The following is an 18254-nucleotide window of genomic DNA, read 5'->3' as shown; positions in this document are numbered from 1 at the left end:
TTTCCATTCCTTTCTCCGTGAACCAGATTCTGTCAGACCTCTCCACCATGATCCGTCCGTCTTGGGTGGCCCTACCGGGCATGGCTCATAGTTTCATTGAGTTAGACAAGCTGCGGTCCGTGTGATCAGATTGGCCTGTTGTGTGTGATTGTGGTTTCTGTCTGCCTGCCGTCTGATGCCCTCTCTCAGCGCCTACCGTCTTACTGGGGTGTCTCTGACCTCGGGCATGGGGTAGCTCCTCTCGGCCGCTTGCCACTCCAGCACTGTGTTATGCCGTTTAAAGATACCTGTTATGTAACATTTTACTCCTTCCTTGCAGTGCTTTTTCTAAGAATATTTTAATTTGAAAAATGTGAGCTTCCCTAGAAACTACCAAATCTATACCTTTATACTTTTATAAGATAGTCAACTTATTTCTCCGCTCACCCTCCCCATGGCAGTTTTTACAGTTGATCATTCGTGATCAGTCATGAAGACTTGATGCTATATATACCTAGAAGACTAACATATCTGTCTTTTGAATTATTTCATACTTATTGGACTTAGGTTTACGAAAGAATTCTGTTCAGATGTGATTGTTACCTAATTTGACTGTTTTACATTGTCTTCTATTTACTCTGTTCTTTTTCTTACAAAGTGAAGATTGTCTTCCAGATAGAGAATGAACTAGTGATGCTGAGGAACAGAGACTCAGCCTTCAAAGTCTGGAGGGACAGGGAGTGAAAGACAAGATACATAAGCAAAATCATTTTTAAAGAATAGTTTTTCCAGAAGTCATTAGTCAGGCTTTCCAATGCCAACTGATGGATTTTGCTTACATAAACCATGTTTTTATCATATAAACAGAAGAGTAACTGTTTATTGCCTCGAGGAGCTTAGGGACCAGCTGTGATGAGTAGGAGACTTTGAACAGAAGCAGCACCTCAAAATACTGTGGTGTTTGAGACCTCAGACTGCTGGCTGCTCTGTCTCTTTGTACGCTGTAGTCATTTATTGTAACAGTTTCTCAGAAAGTTTATTTCAGAAGGAAGTCAGCTGGAAAAGTTAGCACTTAACTTTAGTAAATGAATCTTGACATTTCTCGGCCCTCCCTTGCCAGTTTTGTATTCTCTGGTTTTGTTTTGGGGTTTGGAGTAATTTTGCTTTATTATTCTTATACTTATTAAGATTTTATCAGACATGAAAATTTTTCTACATCTTTTAAAATGATAACGCTTAGGGAATTTCAAACCTCAATCTGATATAATTGGAGAGTGACACGTCCACCTACCTTCCATGCCTTTAAAAAAATAAATTCTAATAAATTCTTATTCTAGTGAAAAATCCGAGTATGTTAGTTTGGTTTTTCATAGTGATATGGCATACTAGCCCATGTATAGAAGCAAATCTTAACACCGTTTTGTGTCCACCGGTGTGCCTTTGTATCATTGTTTTATATTGCTCTTAAAAATACATGTTTACTTTTTTTGGAATCTCTCTACAGCTTTTCGTTCTCATCGCATCACCTGGGAGGACTGGGGAGGAGATGTGGGCGTGGTGGTGAGGGACGGGAAGGCGTTGACGTTTGGCCGTGGCTGCTTCGGTGTAGGGTCCCTTTATGTCACCAGTGTATTATGTGGACTGATCTGTAAAACTTAATTTTGAATATATTCTTTAATTTGCCTTTGTAATTTTCCTTAAATACATTTATGCTGTAGCCTCTGACCACTGAAATGGTTAGTCGTTCAGTCATGATTGATTCTTTGCGACCCCATGGGCTGTAGCTTGCCAGGCTCCTCTGTCCATGGAATTCTTAAGGCAAGAATAATGGAGTGAGTAGCCGTTACCTCCTTCGGGGAGTCTTCTGACCCAGGATTCCAACCAGGGTCTCCTGCAATGCAGGAAGATTCTTTACCATCTGAGCCATCAGGGAAGCCCCAGTGACCGCTGAGCAAGTCTTAAAATTCATCAGTGACGTTATTAGAATTTAGAAAACGTTCATACTACAGATGATAGTCTTCCAAAAGTTTAACTCATACTTGTATTTTACTTTGGAATTCTGAAAACAGGTTTCTAGTAGACATGTTGTTGTATTTGATAGGTAACTTTCCCAAACTAGCCAACAAAAACCCTTTTTAATTTACACTATGTATGGATGTGAACGTTGAACTGTGAAGAAAGCTGAGCTCTGAAGAATTGATGCTTTTGAACTGTGGTGTTGGAGAAGACTCTTGAGAGTCCCTTGGACTGCAAGGAGATCCAACCAGTCCATCCTAAAGGAGATCAGTCCTGGGTGTTCATTGGAAGGACTGATGCTGAAGCTGAAACTCCAGTACTTTGGCCACCTGATGCAAAGAGCTGACTCATTTGAAAAGACCCTGATGCTTGGAGGGATTGGGGGCAGGAGGAGAAGGGGCCTACAGAGGATGAGATGGCTGGGTGGCATCCCCGACTCGATAGGCATGAGTTTGAGTAAACTCCAGGAGTTGGTGATGGACAGGGAGGCCTGGTGTGCTGCGATTCATGGGGTCGCAAAGAGTTGGACACGACAGAGCAACTGAACTGCCCGACAGAGAAGAATAGAAGTATCAAGCCCGGCCACTGTGTGTAACTGTTTCTAAGAGAAAGGGCACTAGAGCTCTGTATTTTGGAATGTGAGAAGCACAGCTTTAACCCAACCAAATGATGATGGCAGTAAAAGAGGAACAGAAGCTGGGGGTCTCCTGCTGTGGTAGCGACTTTGGCCTGGGGTTGAGAGTTGGGGGTTCTGGCGAGGAGGCTCAGAGTGGTGGTGAGGGGCACTGGGAGTGCTCTTAAATCTCTGGTGATTCTAGATTAAAGTTAACAAGTGGGTTTGCAGGGCCTTACTCAAGCTCATCCAACTAACACACCTTTTATCTGGCTATAGAATTCTTACAGAAATTTTTGAAGTAGTTGACTAAACATGAAGAGATTACAGGTAAAGATGGACATTTCCAGCTTCTCCTAGAAGAAGAGTTAAGGGATGCGCATTAGGTGGGGCGTGCTCTCCATCCCGTTGGCCCCTGTTGTCTCCTTGGGCTCCAGGCTTTGGCGCTTGAGACTCTGCTTGCTGTTTCTGAGATGGGTCCTCTGGGAGGGATGGACCCTGCTAGGGAGAGGAGAAGAGAGGTCACGGTTTGCTCTCCAACCCCTCCCCCAAAGCCGGTTTCCCTTCCCTTGCCTACGTTAGAGGGGGAATACTTTAGGGCAGGGATAGAGCATGTTTGGTGAGTTCAGCCATTTGGGGTAAGAGGAGAGGAGCAGGAGGAGTGTTCTTCATCATTTAACTCGACCTTCTCCCGAGCTGGAGAAGGGACTCAGAGGAGGGCTGCCTGGCTGGGTGCACTGTGTACACCTCTCCCCTGCCCTCCCCCGGCGCCCCCTCCCTCCCCTCCCCGGCCCGGCTGAGGCTGCGCGGAGCAGGGGCAGAAGTGACTGTAGGGACGGGGAGGAGCAGAGCTCCTGCCGTGCTGAGAAGGGCTTGCTGGTTACGTAAGGGCTTCTTGCACAAGTCAGAAAGGCACTGTCCTGGTACGGAAATCCTTTTTTTGAAACAAGAAAAAGAGGCTAGAGTTCTTTATTCTGAAACTAAAAAAAGAGTTGGATTTTTTTCTTTAAATTATAATGATACAATTCTACACTTTTTTAAATTTGAAGAGCCCGAAGAACAGACTTCAGATCTTTCCTAACAGAAAGTGCAGGTTTTGTGTTAAATTTAAATGTATGCCTAGTGATGAATTTAATGGCATTAGCAGGTTCCTCACTGTTGTCAGCACTTTTATCAAATGGGCTGGAAAGCTTCTACGTTAGGTTTGTCTTAAACGCCTCTTTCTGTTTGTTTTGCATTTGTTAAATTGACTGCAGCTAACCCTTATCCACAGTGAACTCGTGAGGCCTCTAGGAAAGGTTTTATGTTAGATGGAACAACAAAACTGAGCATCTGTTGTGTTCTTCTCTGTAACTTGAAATGGGCAAATTACAGTATTGTGAATTACTTTTATCTTCTTTTCCTGAAGTATCTTCTGTCTGCAATAGAGACATACGTTTTGAGTCACTAAAATGCTGTCATTAACTTTATTTTTTTTATTTTTTTTTTATGTTGGAGTTTAGTCAGTTTACAGCGTTTTGTTAGTTTCAGGTGAATAGCACAGTGGTTTAGTTTAAAGGGGCTTTCATTAGCTTTTAAATGAATGTTGCCTAACCTTGAGTGGACAAGTTCTGAGGCATCTTGTAAACCCCTAAAATGATATGATATGTGCAGTTGTACGTGTTACTGTTCATACCATGGGGACGGTAATAGATGCATTTTTTACAGTAGCGATTCTGTGGAATACATCATGATGCTAGTATGAAAGTAAGCTCAAATCTGACTGCTACGTAGGTTCACATGAGAGAGAATTTGTACTTTCGTACCTTGTTGAATTAGACCTGGTGAAAATTACTCAGAAAAGAAATTAAACAAATAAAAAATATATGTTGCCTATATAAATGAAAACTTAAGAGCCGAGGGTTACTATGATGATAGAATAATACTAGGTTTTATCTGATGTTCTATTCTAATGAGTATTTTTGTATGTATTTTTTTGCACTTATGCATGAGCACATTTGTAGGATATGTTTCTAGGAATGAACTTTCTCAATTAAAAATATGAGCATTTAACATTTTCACAGATAGTGCTAATTTGTCTTAACTTGTTCTTTTTAAAAAATTATTAGAGAGAATTGTGAAGTTGTCAGACTAGTACAAAGAACCCCCTCTAACCTTTACTTAGCTACAGAAATGATTAGTCTTGTTTAATCTATAGCCACCCCATTTCTACCCTTCTCAATAATTTTGAAACAAATCTCACACATTTTGTGCATAAATAATTCTGTGTATATCTCTAAAAGATAAGGACTTTAAAAACTCGTAACCATGATAATATTCTTGTACTTTAAAATATAAAGGTTTTTCATATCATTAAATATTCAGTCATTGTATACATTTCAGTTGAGTCATAAATGCCATTATTTTTAATGCTTTGTTTGAATCCTTGTCCACATAAGCAGTTGGTGGATACATCCTTTACATCTTTAAAATTAAAAGTTTCCAGTCCATCTTTTTTTCTTTTCCCCCCTTTACAGTGTATTTGTTGTAAACACCAGGGCTTTGATCTGTAGTTTTCAAGTCTGTGTTTTGCTAATTGTATACCTGTGGTGTAATTAAAATGTTAGAGTCCTCTACATTTCCTTTAAATGTGTAGCTGTATCTGGACGCTTAATTGGATTTGGGTTTATAGACGGTGGTGTGTTCTTCCATCTGGAAGTGTACAGTGTCTAGTTGACTTTTTTTTTTTTTTTTAATTAGTTGGAGGCTAATTACTTCACAGCATTTCAGAGGGTTTTGTCATACATTGATATGAATCAGCCATGGATTTACACGTATTCCCCATCCCGATCCCCGCTCCCACCTCCCTCTCCACCCGATTCCTCTGGGTCTTCCCAGTGCACCAGGCCCGAGCACTTGTCTCATGCATCCCACCTGGGCTGGTGATCTGTTTCACCATAGATAATATACATGCTGTTCTTCTGAAATATCCCACCCTCACATTCTCCCACAGGGTTCAAAAGTCTGTTCTGTATTTCTGTGTCTCTTTTTCTGTTTTGCATATAGGGTTATCGTTACCATCTTTCTAAATTCCATATACATGTGTTAGTATGCTGTAATGTTCTTTATCTTTCTGGCTTACTTCACTCTATAAGGGGCTCCAGCTTCATCCATCTCATTAGGACTGATTCAAATGAATTCTTTTTAATGGCTGAGTAATATTCCATGGTGTATATGTACCACAGCTTCTTTATCCATTCATCTGCTGATGGGCATCTAGGTTGCTTCCATGTCCTGGCTATTATAAACAGTGCTGCAATGAACATTGGGGTGCACGTGTCTCTTTCAGATCTGGTTTCCTCAGTGTGTATGCCCAGAAGTGGGATTGCTGGGTCATATGGCAGTTCTATTTCCAGTTTTTTAAGAAATCTCCACACTGTTTTCCATAGCGGCTGTACTAGTTTGCATTCCCACCAACAGTGTAAGAGGGTTCCCTTTTCTCCACACCCTCTCCAGCATTTATTGCTTGTAGACTTTTGGATAGCAGCCATCCTGACTGGCGTGTAATGGTACCTCATTGTGGTTTTGATTTGCATTTCTCTGATAATGAGTGATGTTGAGCATCTTTTCATGTGTTTGTTAGCCATCTGTATGTCTTCTTTGGAGAAATGTCTGTTTAGTTCTTTGGCCCATTTTTTGATTGGGTCATTTATTTTTCTGGAATTGAGCTGCAGGAGTTGCTTGTATATTTTTGAGATTAATCCTTTGTCTGTTGCTTCATTTGCTATTATTTTCTCCCAATCTGAGGGCTGTCTTTTCACCTTACTTATAGTTTCCTTTGTAGTGCAAAAGCTTTTAAGTTTCATTAGGTCCCATTTGTTTAGTTTTGCTTTTATTTCCAATATTCTGGGAAGTGGGTCATAGAGGATCTTGCTGTGATTTATGTCGGAGAGTGTTTTGCCTATGTTCTCCTCTAGGAGTTTTATAGTTTCTGGTCTTACATTTAGATCTTTAATCCATTTTGAGTTTATTTTTGTGTATGGTGTTAGAAAGTGTTCTAGTTTCATTCTTTTACAAGTGGTTGACCACTAGTTGACTTTTTTAATGAGATTAGCCACTAATACATTCAAAGCATCAGTCCATTAATTCATTAAGGATTGCAAGATTGTGATATTCTAATTCATCTTTCTGTTTTTATTTATAAGTTGATTATTTCTGTGAAGCTGGGTGATCTGTTGTTACCCATTGGTATAGCTCATATAGCCAAGGAAAGAAAAAGACTTGATTCTCTTTGTGTATTTAGTAAGTTTCAAAATAGTAAATTGGCTAACATCCTCCAGTGGTGATCAATCACTTCTAGTCATTAGAAGTTGTTATCTTTATCAACATTCAGATTTTTCCAACTTCGATTGGTGAGAACCCCTTAAGTTGACTCTTAAGTCTTTGAGTAGACTTTTAACTTCCTTTCTACTACTATACCTGATGTTTCAGGCTCATCTTGTAAATATTCTGTTCAGACCTGCAATCAACCATTGGTCCTAGGAGCCCTAGTTCCTAACACCTTTATCCTTGGATCTGGCTAATCCATTGTCTTCTTAATAGACTTCATGCTAATCAAAAGAAATGCAAGATTTATTTAATTTTTTTAACTTTTTATTTTATGTTAGAGGATAGTTGGTTAGCAGTGTTGTAATAGTTTCAGATGTCCAGCTCAGTGACTCAGTTATCCACACAGACGTATCTGTTCTTTTTCAGAGTCTTCCCCGTTTAGGTTGTCACACGGTGTTCGGCAGAGTTCCCCATGCTGCGCAGGTGGTCACTGTAACCACAGTGGTGCCGACTTACAGCCCCCGAGTCCCCAGCTGCCCTCCCCCCCACCCCAGCAACCAGAAGTGTGTTCTCTAAGTCTCTCGGCCTGTTTCTGCTTTGTAGACAAGTTCATTTTGTATCACCCCTTTTAGATTCTGCAGATAAGCTGTATCACACAGTCTTTCTCTGTCTGACTGCCTTCACTCAGGGTGATAGTCTCCAGGTCCATCGAGGTTGCTGCAGACGGCTTTCCCGCTTTCTCCTCGGCGGTTCAGTAACAGCCCGTTGTATACATGTACCGCATCTTTATTTGTTCCTCTGTCAATAGGACGTTTCGGTTGCTTCCATCGTCTTGGCTGCTGTGAGCGTTGCTGCAGTGATCGTCGGGGTGCATGTATCCTTTCAGACCATGTTTTTCTGTGGATATATGCCCAGGAGTGGGTGTGCTATGTTTTTAGATTTTTAAAGAACCTTCCTACTATTCTCCGTAGTGACTGTACCAGTGTACGTTCCCATCAGCAAGGTAGGAAGCTTCACGCACTGTGCCCATCCTGTCCAGCCTTTACTGTTTGTGGACATTTTTATGATGGCCATTTTGACTGGTATGAGATGATATCTGGTAGTTTTGATATGCAAGAAATGCAAGATTTATAGTCAGTATATCTTGAATGCAGGTTGTAAGACCTCCAAACAAGAGATTGATTTTACTTTTGAAATGGTTAATAGTATCCCCTGGGAAAGAAGACACTCAGTTGTATGCTTGGCAGTTGCCTCTACTGGGAAGTACAGTTTCCGGTATAATCATTGGCTTTTCTGCAATCCAAGTAGCTTGGCAGGTGTTAGGATTGGGTGATAAAACGTCTCTCGGTGAAGAAAAGGACCTCCGACTCCAAGCAGTGCAGACTGCCAGTTGGGAAGCTTCGCAGTCTGTTGATGTTGCTTGACTAAATAATGGATATGGATTAAAGGAATCTGTGAGGTGTTATTACTTCCCCTGCTACGTGGCTATGTGCATTCTGTTAGGTAAGGACCTATATTCCCATATTTATAGAATTGAGACTATAGTTATGTAGTTCATTTGAAATGAAACTTAAATTATATACTAGCATATTTAACTGTAAATCAGATATCTCTCACATTTTTTCTTTTTCTGGGCACCAGTTATTGCAAAAGATACCAAGTCCCCAAACTAGCTCCTGTGTGTAATCTCTTTTCTTTTTTTTTGTGTTACTGTTAGCGTTCAAAAAATCATGAATATAAAAATGTACTTTTGTGGTAGTACAGTGTGGACAGTCTGTGAGGACAGGAATGTGAACACATTCACTTGTCCCAAAATGCTGGAGTAGTACCCGACACGAAGCAAGTACCGTCGTCATTACCAGTTTAATGAACGCCCTGTGATAGTTTGTTTCTATTTATAAACTAATAGTTTTAGTTTATTCCTCTCCCTTCAAAATCAGTGACCTTTAAATTGCATTTAGTTCAGCTGAGCTCACCTGACATCCTGTTTGAAAAGAAACACAGCAGTTACTGAGTCTGTGACACTGACTCGTTCATTGAGCAAGCTGTGGGGAAGTGGAGGATGCTGGGTACTGTGCGGTACTCTGGAGGCAGAGGTGACGCCCTGTCCCCCGGGAGCTGTGAGTCTCGCAGGCGGGACCCAGAGACAGAGCACGCCGGGCGCACCTGAGCACAGTGTCCGCAGCACGGACTCTGGAGTCCAGCTGTTCGGTTTTGTGGCTCAGATTTCCCAGCACCACCTTGGGCAAGTCGCTTACTCTCTCTTGGTCTTAATTTCCTCATCTGTATTATGTTGTAGAAGCTAATTCTTCTGGGGAAGTTTGGTGAAAGCTTTCTCCCAAAATGACATTTGAGCTGTTTTAAATTGTTGAAGAACCTAAATGCTTTTTCCTCTCCTTCCTCCTCCTCCAGATTACAGTTTAGGTGTAGCTTCCTTGCAGAAGTCGTCTCTGATTCACACTGGCTGCCTTGCTAACCGAAGTCTGCAGCTGTGCTCCTGAGTCACTCTGCGTTTCGTCTGTTTACTGGCGTGACCCGGGTGTACTTACTTGTTTCTCCGTGCTAGTCTGTAAGCTGCAGGAGAGCTGAGATCGGTCCACTTGACCACGACTTTCCCAGTTCCCATGTAGTTCCTGATACTTTTTAAATGAACATGCACGTCAGACCAGAAATAAGGGAAGGGCATTCCAAGCCTAGGAATAGCATTTGCAAATAAATACACAGTTGTGAAAGGGCTAGTCTAGAGCATAGAGAAAGCAATGGTGAAAGATAAGATAAATTCAAGATTCAGATTACAGACTGTCAGTAAAATTAGTTCCAAAAGTTGATCTTTAAAAAAATTCTCTTTACCAAAAATTCTTTTGGTAAAAAAAAACAAAAACATGGCTTGGGGCTGGATCGGATCAAGAAAAGTAGCTACTGCATTAGAGTCCATTTTAGTGAAAAACTTGGTCTAGTTTGGATAAATACATATATGTGTGTGTGTATACATACGTATATACATATTAAAATAGATATATATACACATACACACAGAAATTGCTGCACTGAAGTCTTAAGGATTTTGTTCTGCCAGTAGGACTACCTGAGTTTTTAAACAAGTAATCATGGTCAGGGTTTTTAGGAACATAGCTCTGCAGCAGGGCCTCTGAACCTCAGCTCTATTTGACATTTTGGGCCCTGAGAATTATTTGCAGTTGGGGGCTGTCGCACTCTAATTGTGACAACCCAAGTGTCTCTAGACGTTGTCAAATCACCCCTGGGGAGAAAAGGTGCCCCTGGGTTAGAACCACTGCCGTGCAGCTGTGTAACGTGTGGATTCACCGGTAAGCCACTTCAGGCAAAGAAACCAGTTAATGGGAGGTTAGTGCTCTGATCCAAGTGAGATGAGGTGGTCTGAATTAGTACAGACTGGGTAGACGGGCAGATTTAAGAGATTCTGGCAAGTAAGAATAAACGAGACTTGGGAACCAACTAGGTCTTCAAGGGAGGGGCTCTGAGATGATTCTTAGGTGTTTTTTTCCTGGTGGTGGTGGTTTAGTTGCTGTCGGTGTCCTACTCTTGTGACCCCATGGGCTGGAGCCCGCCAGGCTCCTCTGTCCCTGGAGTGGTTGCCATTTTCTCCTCCAAGGGATGTCCATGACCCAGGGATCAAACCCGAATTTCCTGCATTGTGGGCAGATTCTTTACCGCTGAGCTGCCAGGGAAGCCCTTTTTCTTAGTTGTCTGCATGTAAAGTGGCGCCATTAACCTAGAGTAACACAGAGGGGCAGTTCTCTGGGTGTGGCCCAAGGATTGTAGGGTCTGGAGGAAGCAGGAAATTCTGTACACAACTCACTATAATAGATCCCTGGATCGATAGAATGTTGGAAATAGAAAGAACCTTCAAAGACATTTGCTCCATTTTTAAGTGAGAGAAAATACATGCTGAATGTTTTATCATTTCGTCTGAAAGTTACGTTTATATTATACTGTTGTCTGTACAGTGTGCAGTGGGGTTGTATCTTTCCAAGTGTACATACCTCAGTCAAAAAATGCTAACCACCATCTGAGCCCTCAACAAGTCAGTCTTTTCACTGACGGAAATATTTTGAAATATTGTAAAAATTACCAAAATGTGACAGTGACGCAAAGTGAGCGAATGCTGGTGGGAAGATGACCCCACTAGACTTGTCAAGGCAGGGTTGCCTCAGAGCCACCCTTGTGGCCATTTGTAAGCAGAGTGCTTGCAGGGTGCAGGGGGACCGCGTGTGCCTGTCCTGTCCTTCCCGCCCGGCAGCGCAGAGCGGGACTGCAGCCAAGGCGCTGTGTGTTCACGGACCAGTGTCGGCCCTAATCTGTAACACACACCTAGTCATTGTTGCTTCGTAGTACTTTAAGCTATCAAACGTTATTTTTCAGAAGATGGTTTGATAGCACACTGGTCTATGTCATAATCTGTATAGACTGCAGGGAATTGAAATGTTGACTTCTTGGTCACAGTAATTGGATGTCTCAGTCGGATACTTCTCCCATTGCTGGTTTCTCCCGTGGACGCAACAGACACTGAGGAGCCCCTTGTCTTTTCTGTCCTGCCGCCAGCTCCCTGTGACTTTGACTTCCCCTCCTTGTTATCAACAGGACTTCATTTGCGTGTCTCTCCTCTTGAAGGTAAGGAGCAGCCCCCTCTGGAGATGAGTCTGCACGCGGCCGCGGCAGCCCCGCTGTCAGCGTTCAGCAAGGAGCCCGCGTCCTCCAAGCACAGCGACCACCACCACCACCACCACCACGAGCACAAGAAGAAGAAGAAGAAGCACAAGCACAAGCACAAGCACAAGCACAAGCGGGACGGCCGGGAGAGGGGGCGCGAGCCCCTCGCCTTCCCCAGCCCCGCCGGCGGCCGCTCCGCGCGCTCCCCCTCGCTCTCCGACTGAGCGGGGCGGGCGCGCGCGCCCCTCGCCTTCCCCAGCCCCGCCCGCGGGAAGTCCGCGCGCTCCCTCCCTCTCGGACTGAGCCGGGCCGCGGGACCTTCCCTCCGTGTCCAGCCCGGTATACAGACGGAGCCGGGCGTGGGAGACCTTCCCTCTGCGTCCGGAACAGTACACAGACTGAGCCGGGCCGCGGGGACCCTCGCCTCCCCAGCCCCGCCACCGGGAGGTCCGCGCGCGCTCTGCTTCCCTCTCAGACGGAGCGGGGCCGGGGGACCTTCCCTCTGCGTCCAGAACAGTGTACAGAACCAGCACTTCGTCAGCTGGGAAGATGATAGAAAGAAAAAGTCACCTCTTGTAGAGACTCAAGTTCTAAACATTTGATTTATGTTATTTATACAACTGAAACCTAATTAGGAAAATGTGTTTTATCGTCCTGAGTAAACCATCTCATCCGGTTTCTTCCTGGAAATGCACACACAGAGCAGACCCTTCATCAGGCCCTCCACTGCAGGGCAGTCACCATTCATATCGTGGTCTCCATGTGTACTGCCAAAGCCAATTATGTTTTAAAGCCTGTGATACTATGGTATAAAGCTATGTTTTAAACAGAAGCTACTGCCAAACCTGTGGTAAAACCACTATTTCCAGTGAAATATTGAATAACACTGTTTGGAACTACTGAAGGATAGAGGCTTTTCTATAGGACTCTTCTCTATTGCATGCTTTTGTGTGTATCTGTTAACCAGAGAAACTAATGCTGAAATTTTCAGAGGCAGCTTTAAAAAAAGAAAAGGCTTTTTTGATAGCACATTTGGTCATTATGATGTTGGAATTTAACAAAACTACCAAATCCACAGTTCTCAAATCAAGATGTTTAAATTATAACTTCCTTTTTTTCATTAAGTATAAGTGAATACATTCATATGTAGAACATGTTTACCAAATGTGGACAATTAATACACCCAATACATATTCTAAAATTATTTCTCTAAGGATGGTACCTTAAAAAGGTGTTTATATGCTGTTCATAAGCGTAAATGTAGACATTTTGACCCTCAGCGTGAGTATACCAGAAGTATTTAAAAGCATACGAAACAGTTTGGTTTCATACTTGAATAGTTTGTATGTTTGTGTGTTTTTGTTTTTATTTCTAAATTTACCACGTGCTTTATCATTTGCCTAAAAATGTTACTCATACCTGTTCTATTTTTATCATTTCCCTTATCATTTAGAAGGTTTGACAGAATACATCTTCCCAGAATAGATGTTTCAAAGGGATTTGGTAATGTTGGACTTTTAAATATACTTGTTTAATAAATAATTTTTTAAATTGATCATTTTGCCCATTGTATTTTCTTGTATCTTTTGTTGCCTTTTTCTTTCTGTGTGTATAATATACCTGTTCACAACTTTGAGGGGAGCTTTTGGATAGGTAGGATTTGAGATGGTAGGATTGAGATTCCTTTTAGGAAGAATGGTTTCAGTAGGCAGAGGGGACAAAGTTCTCTCAGCAGAAGAAATGTATTTTCAGGTGATTGGAGGATACATTTCAAAGTAATTATGTGAGGTATGAAGTCACTGGTAAATAATAGCTACCTATGTAATTTAAGGACCTCTTATATATCAAGCATTGTGCTAAGAACTGTTTGTCATGTATATTTCTAAATTGGTTATCTATGTTGGATGTTTCTCATGGGGAACATTTTTTATGGTGAGCTTTCAGTTCTTTAACCTGGTGGATAGATATAAACAATGAAAAAATTCATTTTTATAGTTAACTAGACATAAATAATGAAAGTTTTAGTGTAAGTTTCTTTAGTCTTCTCCCCCAAGAGGCAGTTACTATTGCCAGTATTACATGTATAGAGCTAGTTTATACAAGTGTATAGTGTATGCATTTTTGAAATTGTTGATACTTGCAAAAATTTCTGTTTAGTTTTTATGTAGGGTTTTGTTTTTTTTTAATTTGTTTATTTGGCTACGGCAGTTCTTAGTTGCCACATGCAGGATCTTTGATCTTTGATCTTGATTGGGGCAAGTAGGACCTTGTTCCCTGGCCGGGGGTTGAACCCAGCCCCTGCATCGGGGCCCTGGGGTTCAGCCCTGCGCCACCAGGGAAGTCCCTGTAAGTCTTCAGTAGTCACTTATGACTACTGCATTTTGTGTTGTACCAACAAAGGTCTTTCTTATTCCATAATTATAAAATAATTCTCCCAGTTTTTTCTGTTGGTTTTAAAGTCTTAAATTTCAGATTTATATCCTTTATCCAAGTAGAGTCCATCTGGAATTTATTTTGATAGAAGGTAGGAGGTAAGGACCCACTTTTTATTTCCTTCCAATATGCTATACCCAACACCATGTGTTTAAAACCCCAGATTTACTCTCTAACTTGCAGGTGTTGTATGCTAAATGCCCTTATATACTTGGGTTTGCTTTTGGGCTTTGTAGCTGGTTTCATGGGTTTGTTCACTCTCTGCCTCTACCGCACTGTTCCGATTATTGTAACACTATGATATGTTTTGATGTACTGTCTCATTACTTTTCTCTTACAGAATTTCTTGGCTATTCTTGTGGGTTATACACATTTTTTTCTGGTTAATTTATTTATATACAGTAGAACTCATTACTTATAGTATACATTTCTATGGATTTTGACAAATGTTTGAAATTGTATATCCAGCCACCATGGCCCATGACTCCAAAACTACCTCACGTCACTCTTTTGTAGTCAACTCTCCCACCTGCCAACCCCTGGCTTCCACTGATTGATTTTCCATTCCTGAGACTTTGCCATTGTTGTGGATTTATGTTTCTGTGTTAATATTTGAATCTTTCTGGCCTTTCCCTGAAATTGCATTTGTAGGTTGATATTGGCTGTGTTTTAAATCAGGAGTTAACTTAGAATTGCTATCTTAGTGTTGATTATTCTTATTAGGGATATCAGTGTAACTGTCTATTAATATTAATATACTATTTCTTTTTAGCTTTATTATAAAGTACTTTTTTTCATTTGGTATTCTGTAAGTGGTTTTTTTTTTTTTTCATTATAAGATTATCTAGTCTTTAATGCTCATTTTGCGCCTTGTTACTGTATTAATCAATTCCAGAGAAACAACATATATTTGTTTAAAAAGTATTTACTCAGATGATCATGGAGGCTAAGAAGTTGTGTGACCTATTATCTTCTAGCCAGAGACCCAGGAAAGCTAGTGATGTCGTTCAAAGACTTGAACGCCAGAGGGTCCACGGTGTAGAGTGCAGTCCAGTGTGGAGGCCCGAGAACCAAGACTGCAGGGGCAGACGGTCAGTGCCAGGCCCCGTCCACGCAGGGGCAGACGGTCAGTGCCAGGCCCCGTCCACGCAGGGGCAGACGGTCAGTGCCAGACCTCGTACACGCAGGTAGAGTGGACGTTTAACCTTCCTCCCCCATTTTGTTCTCTTCAGGCCTTCACCAGATTGGATGATGCCCACTGACACTGAAGGGCCTTCTGCTTCACTTAGTCCAGCAATTCAAATACTAATCTTCCTATGACACCCCCCAGACACAGCCACAAATAATGTTTAACCAGCTATTCATGCATCTCTTGGCATCTCTCATCGAGTTGACATGTAAAATTAACCATCACAGCCACATTACTAAATAGTCAGCATTTTTTTTCTTATTTCTTTTTATTTGAAGGATAATTACAATATTGTTTTGGTTTCTGCCATACACCAACGGGTCATGCTTTAAATGCATTACTTGGGTTTTACTTGAAAATAATCCTATCTGTGAAGGATGGCTAATGGTATTACCTCTTTTCTAACTCTATGCATTAAGTTTTCTGACGTCTTCTTTTGTCTGACTTCTTTTTCTTGCCAAGTTTGCCTGAGAGCTGCAGGGGTGGGCATCTTTGTCAACATCTGCTCCACGCTTCACTCTCTCTGAATCTGGTAGTTCTTCATGTGTTGTGGATTTGTGTTCCTAATTTCTTCTAATTTCCTAGAAGTTGAAGTTTACAGTTCATTTCACGTTCTCCTTACTGCTTTTGAATGATTCTCGAGAGAATAGAGAAGCTGTTTTACTACCCAAGTCTTATAAACTCCCTAAAAAGACATTTTGATCAAAGTATCATTCTTACAGTGAAATCCTTGTCTGGTAAATAGCAGAAAGCGACTTTGTTTTCCCATCCTCTTCTAACTCTACTGTTTCTGGTTTACTGTAAATAAATGAAACTTCTCATGTCAAATATGCTCCAGTCCAAGCAGAACTGGCTTTCAAAGTTCTCGACCTCTAGCACCCCTGCCCTTGACTGTGAACTGGCCTTACTGACTCATTTCTAAAGAACAGATTATGGAAACAGAACAGTATTCGCTTTACAGCGAGGAAGGGTGACAGACACTGCCTTCACCAAGTGACTGCGGTAAACCCCAGTGATAAGTCATGTCCACATCATGTTCTGTGATGAGATACACTTCTCTGTGATCTAAAGTCTGCAATCCCAGTCTACCCAGTATAAGTATGAGGGAAAGAAAATAATCAGACAAACCCAAACTGAGAGACATGCTTATTACTCCTCAAAATGATTAAACTTATGAAAAATAATTATATGATAGACTATCACATCTGGATCATCGCTGGATTATCAAAAAAGCAAGACAGTTCCAGGAAAACATCTGATTCTGCTTTATTGACTATGCCAAAGCCTTTGACTGTGTGGATCACAATAAACTGTGGAAAATTCTGAAACAGGAATACCAGACCACCTGACCTGCCTCCTGAGAAACCTGTATGCAGGTCAGGAAGCAACAGTTAGAACTGGACATGGAACAACAGACGGGTTCCAAATAGGAAAAGGAGTACGTCAAGGCTGTATATTGTCACCCTGCTTATTTAACTTCTATGCAGTGTACATCATGAGAAACGCTGGGCTGGAGGAAGCACAAGCTGGAATCAAGATTGCTAGGAGAAATATCAATAACCTCAGATATTCAGATGACACCATCCTTATGGCAGAAAGTGAAAAAGAACTAAAGAGTCTCTTGATGAAAGTGAAAGAGGAGAGTGACAAAGTTGGCTTAAAGCTCAACATTCAGAAAACTAAGATCATGGCATCTGGTCCCATCACTTCATTGTAAATAGATGGAGAAACAGTGGAAACAGTGGCAGACTTTATTTTTGGGCTCCAAAATCACTGCAGATGGTGATTGCAGCCATGAAATTAAAAGACACTTACTCCTTGGAAGAAAAGTTATGACCAACCTAGACGGCATATTAAAAAGCAGAGATTACTTTGCCAACAAAGGTTTGTCTAGTTAAGGCTATGGTTTTTCCAGTGGTCATGTATGGATGTGAGAGTTGGACTATAAAAAAGCTGAGCACCAAAGAATTGATGGTTTTGAACTGTGGTGTTGGAGAAGACTCTTGAGAGTCCCTTGGACTGCAAGGAGATCAGTCCTGGGTGTTCACTGGAAGGACTGATGTTGAAGCTGAAACTCCAATACTTTGGCCACCTGATGGGAAGAGCTGACTCATTTGAAAAGACCCCGATGCTGAGAAAGATTGAAGGCGGGAGGAGAAGGGGACGACAGAGGATGAGATGGTTGGATGGCATCACTGACTCGATGGACATGAGTTTGGGTAAACTATGGGAGTTGGTGATGGACAGGGAGGCCTGGCGTGCTGTGGTTCATGGGGTCACAGAGAGTCGGACACGACTGAGCAACTGAACTGACTGTCAGACTATCACAGAACAGAGGAGACCAAGGAAATACGATGATGATGCAATGGAATTTCCTGGATTGGATCCTGCAACAGAAGACATTAGTGAAAAAGCTAGTGAAATTTAAATGCATCCTGGAGTTTTGTTAATGTAACTGTGATTTCTTAGTTGTGACAATGTACAATGGTAATGTAGGATGCTGACAATGGGGTAACTGAGTGAAGGATGGATGGGAATACTTGCTAAGAGGGAAAATTTACTAATCCAGTTGTAATCCTAAACTGTGAGTGTTTTTTGATCACTTCTATAACCTTAATTATTTACTTCATGAAGAGATATAAAAGTTTATTTTCCTCACCTTGTGATTTTGGAAGAAAATGCATGTACTTCATGGAGGAATATTTGAGAGTTCAGAGACTCGAAGATTGAAAACTGAAATACACGAGCAGGAATACTGTTTAAAAAAAAATTCCTCTAAAGAAGAGAAGGCTGAGGAGCTAGCCTTCGAAAAAGGTGGGTTTTTTAAGTTTATTTATGTATTTGTGTGGCCATGCTGGTCTTGCCCGCAGCACGTGGGGTCTGCAGTCTTTGTTGTGGCCTCTGGAATCGAGTTCCCTGGTCAAGGGTAGAACCAGGCCCCTTGCGTTGGCATCGTAGAGTCTTGGCCACCAGGGACATCCCAAAAAGCAAATTTTAAAGTTTCCAATTAGATGATATAAGAAAATG

General features: G+C 41.7%; 1 protein-coding gene across 4 annotated transcripts in view; it reads left to right on the top strand.

Annotated features, from left to right (window-relative positions):
* Positions 1–13160, top strand: part of TAF2 (TATA-box binding protein associated factor 2) — an 80736-nt gene extending 67576 nt beyond the window's left edge. For 2 of the 4 annotated variants that reach the window (XM_061123862.1, XM_061123860.1), the window contains one exon: positions 11567–13160. In XM_061123862.1, the coding sequence (XP_060979845.1) occupies positions 11567–11829 (263 nt within the window). In that variant the 3' untranslated portion in view covers positions 11830–13160. Of the gene's footprint in view, positions 1–11536 lie in introns of all 4 variants that reach the window. The other 2 variants (XM_061123861.1, XM_061123859.1) reach the window with 1 other exon arrangement.
* Positions 13161–18254: the final 5094 nt, after the last annotated feature.

The sequence above is a fragment of the Dama dama genome, chromosome 21, assembly GCF_033118175.1.
Source record: "Dama dama isolate Ldn47 chromosome 21, ASM3311817v1, whole genome shotgun sequence".
Taxonomy (NCBI): domain Eukaryota; kingdom Metazoa; phylum Chordata; class Mammalia; order Artiodactyla; family Cervidae; genus Dama; species Dama dama.
Note: the sequence above shows the minus strand (reverse complement) of the source record. Positions and strands in the feature narration are given on the sequence as shown.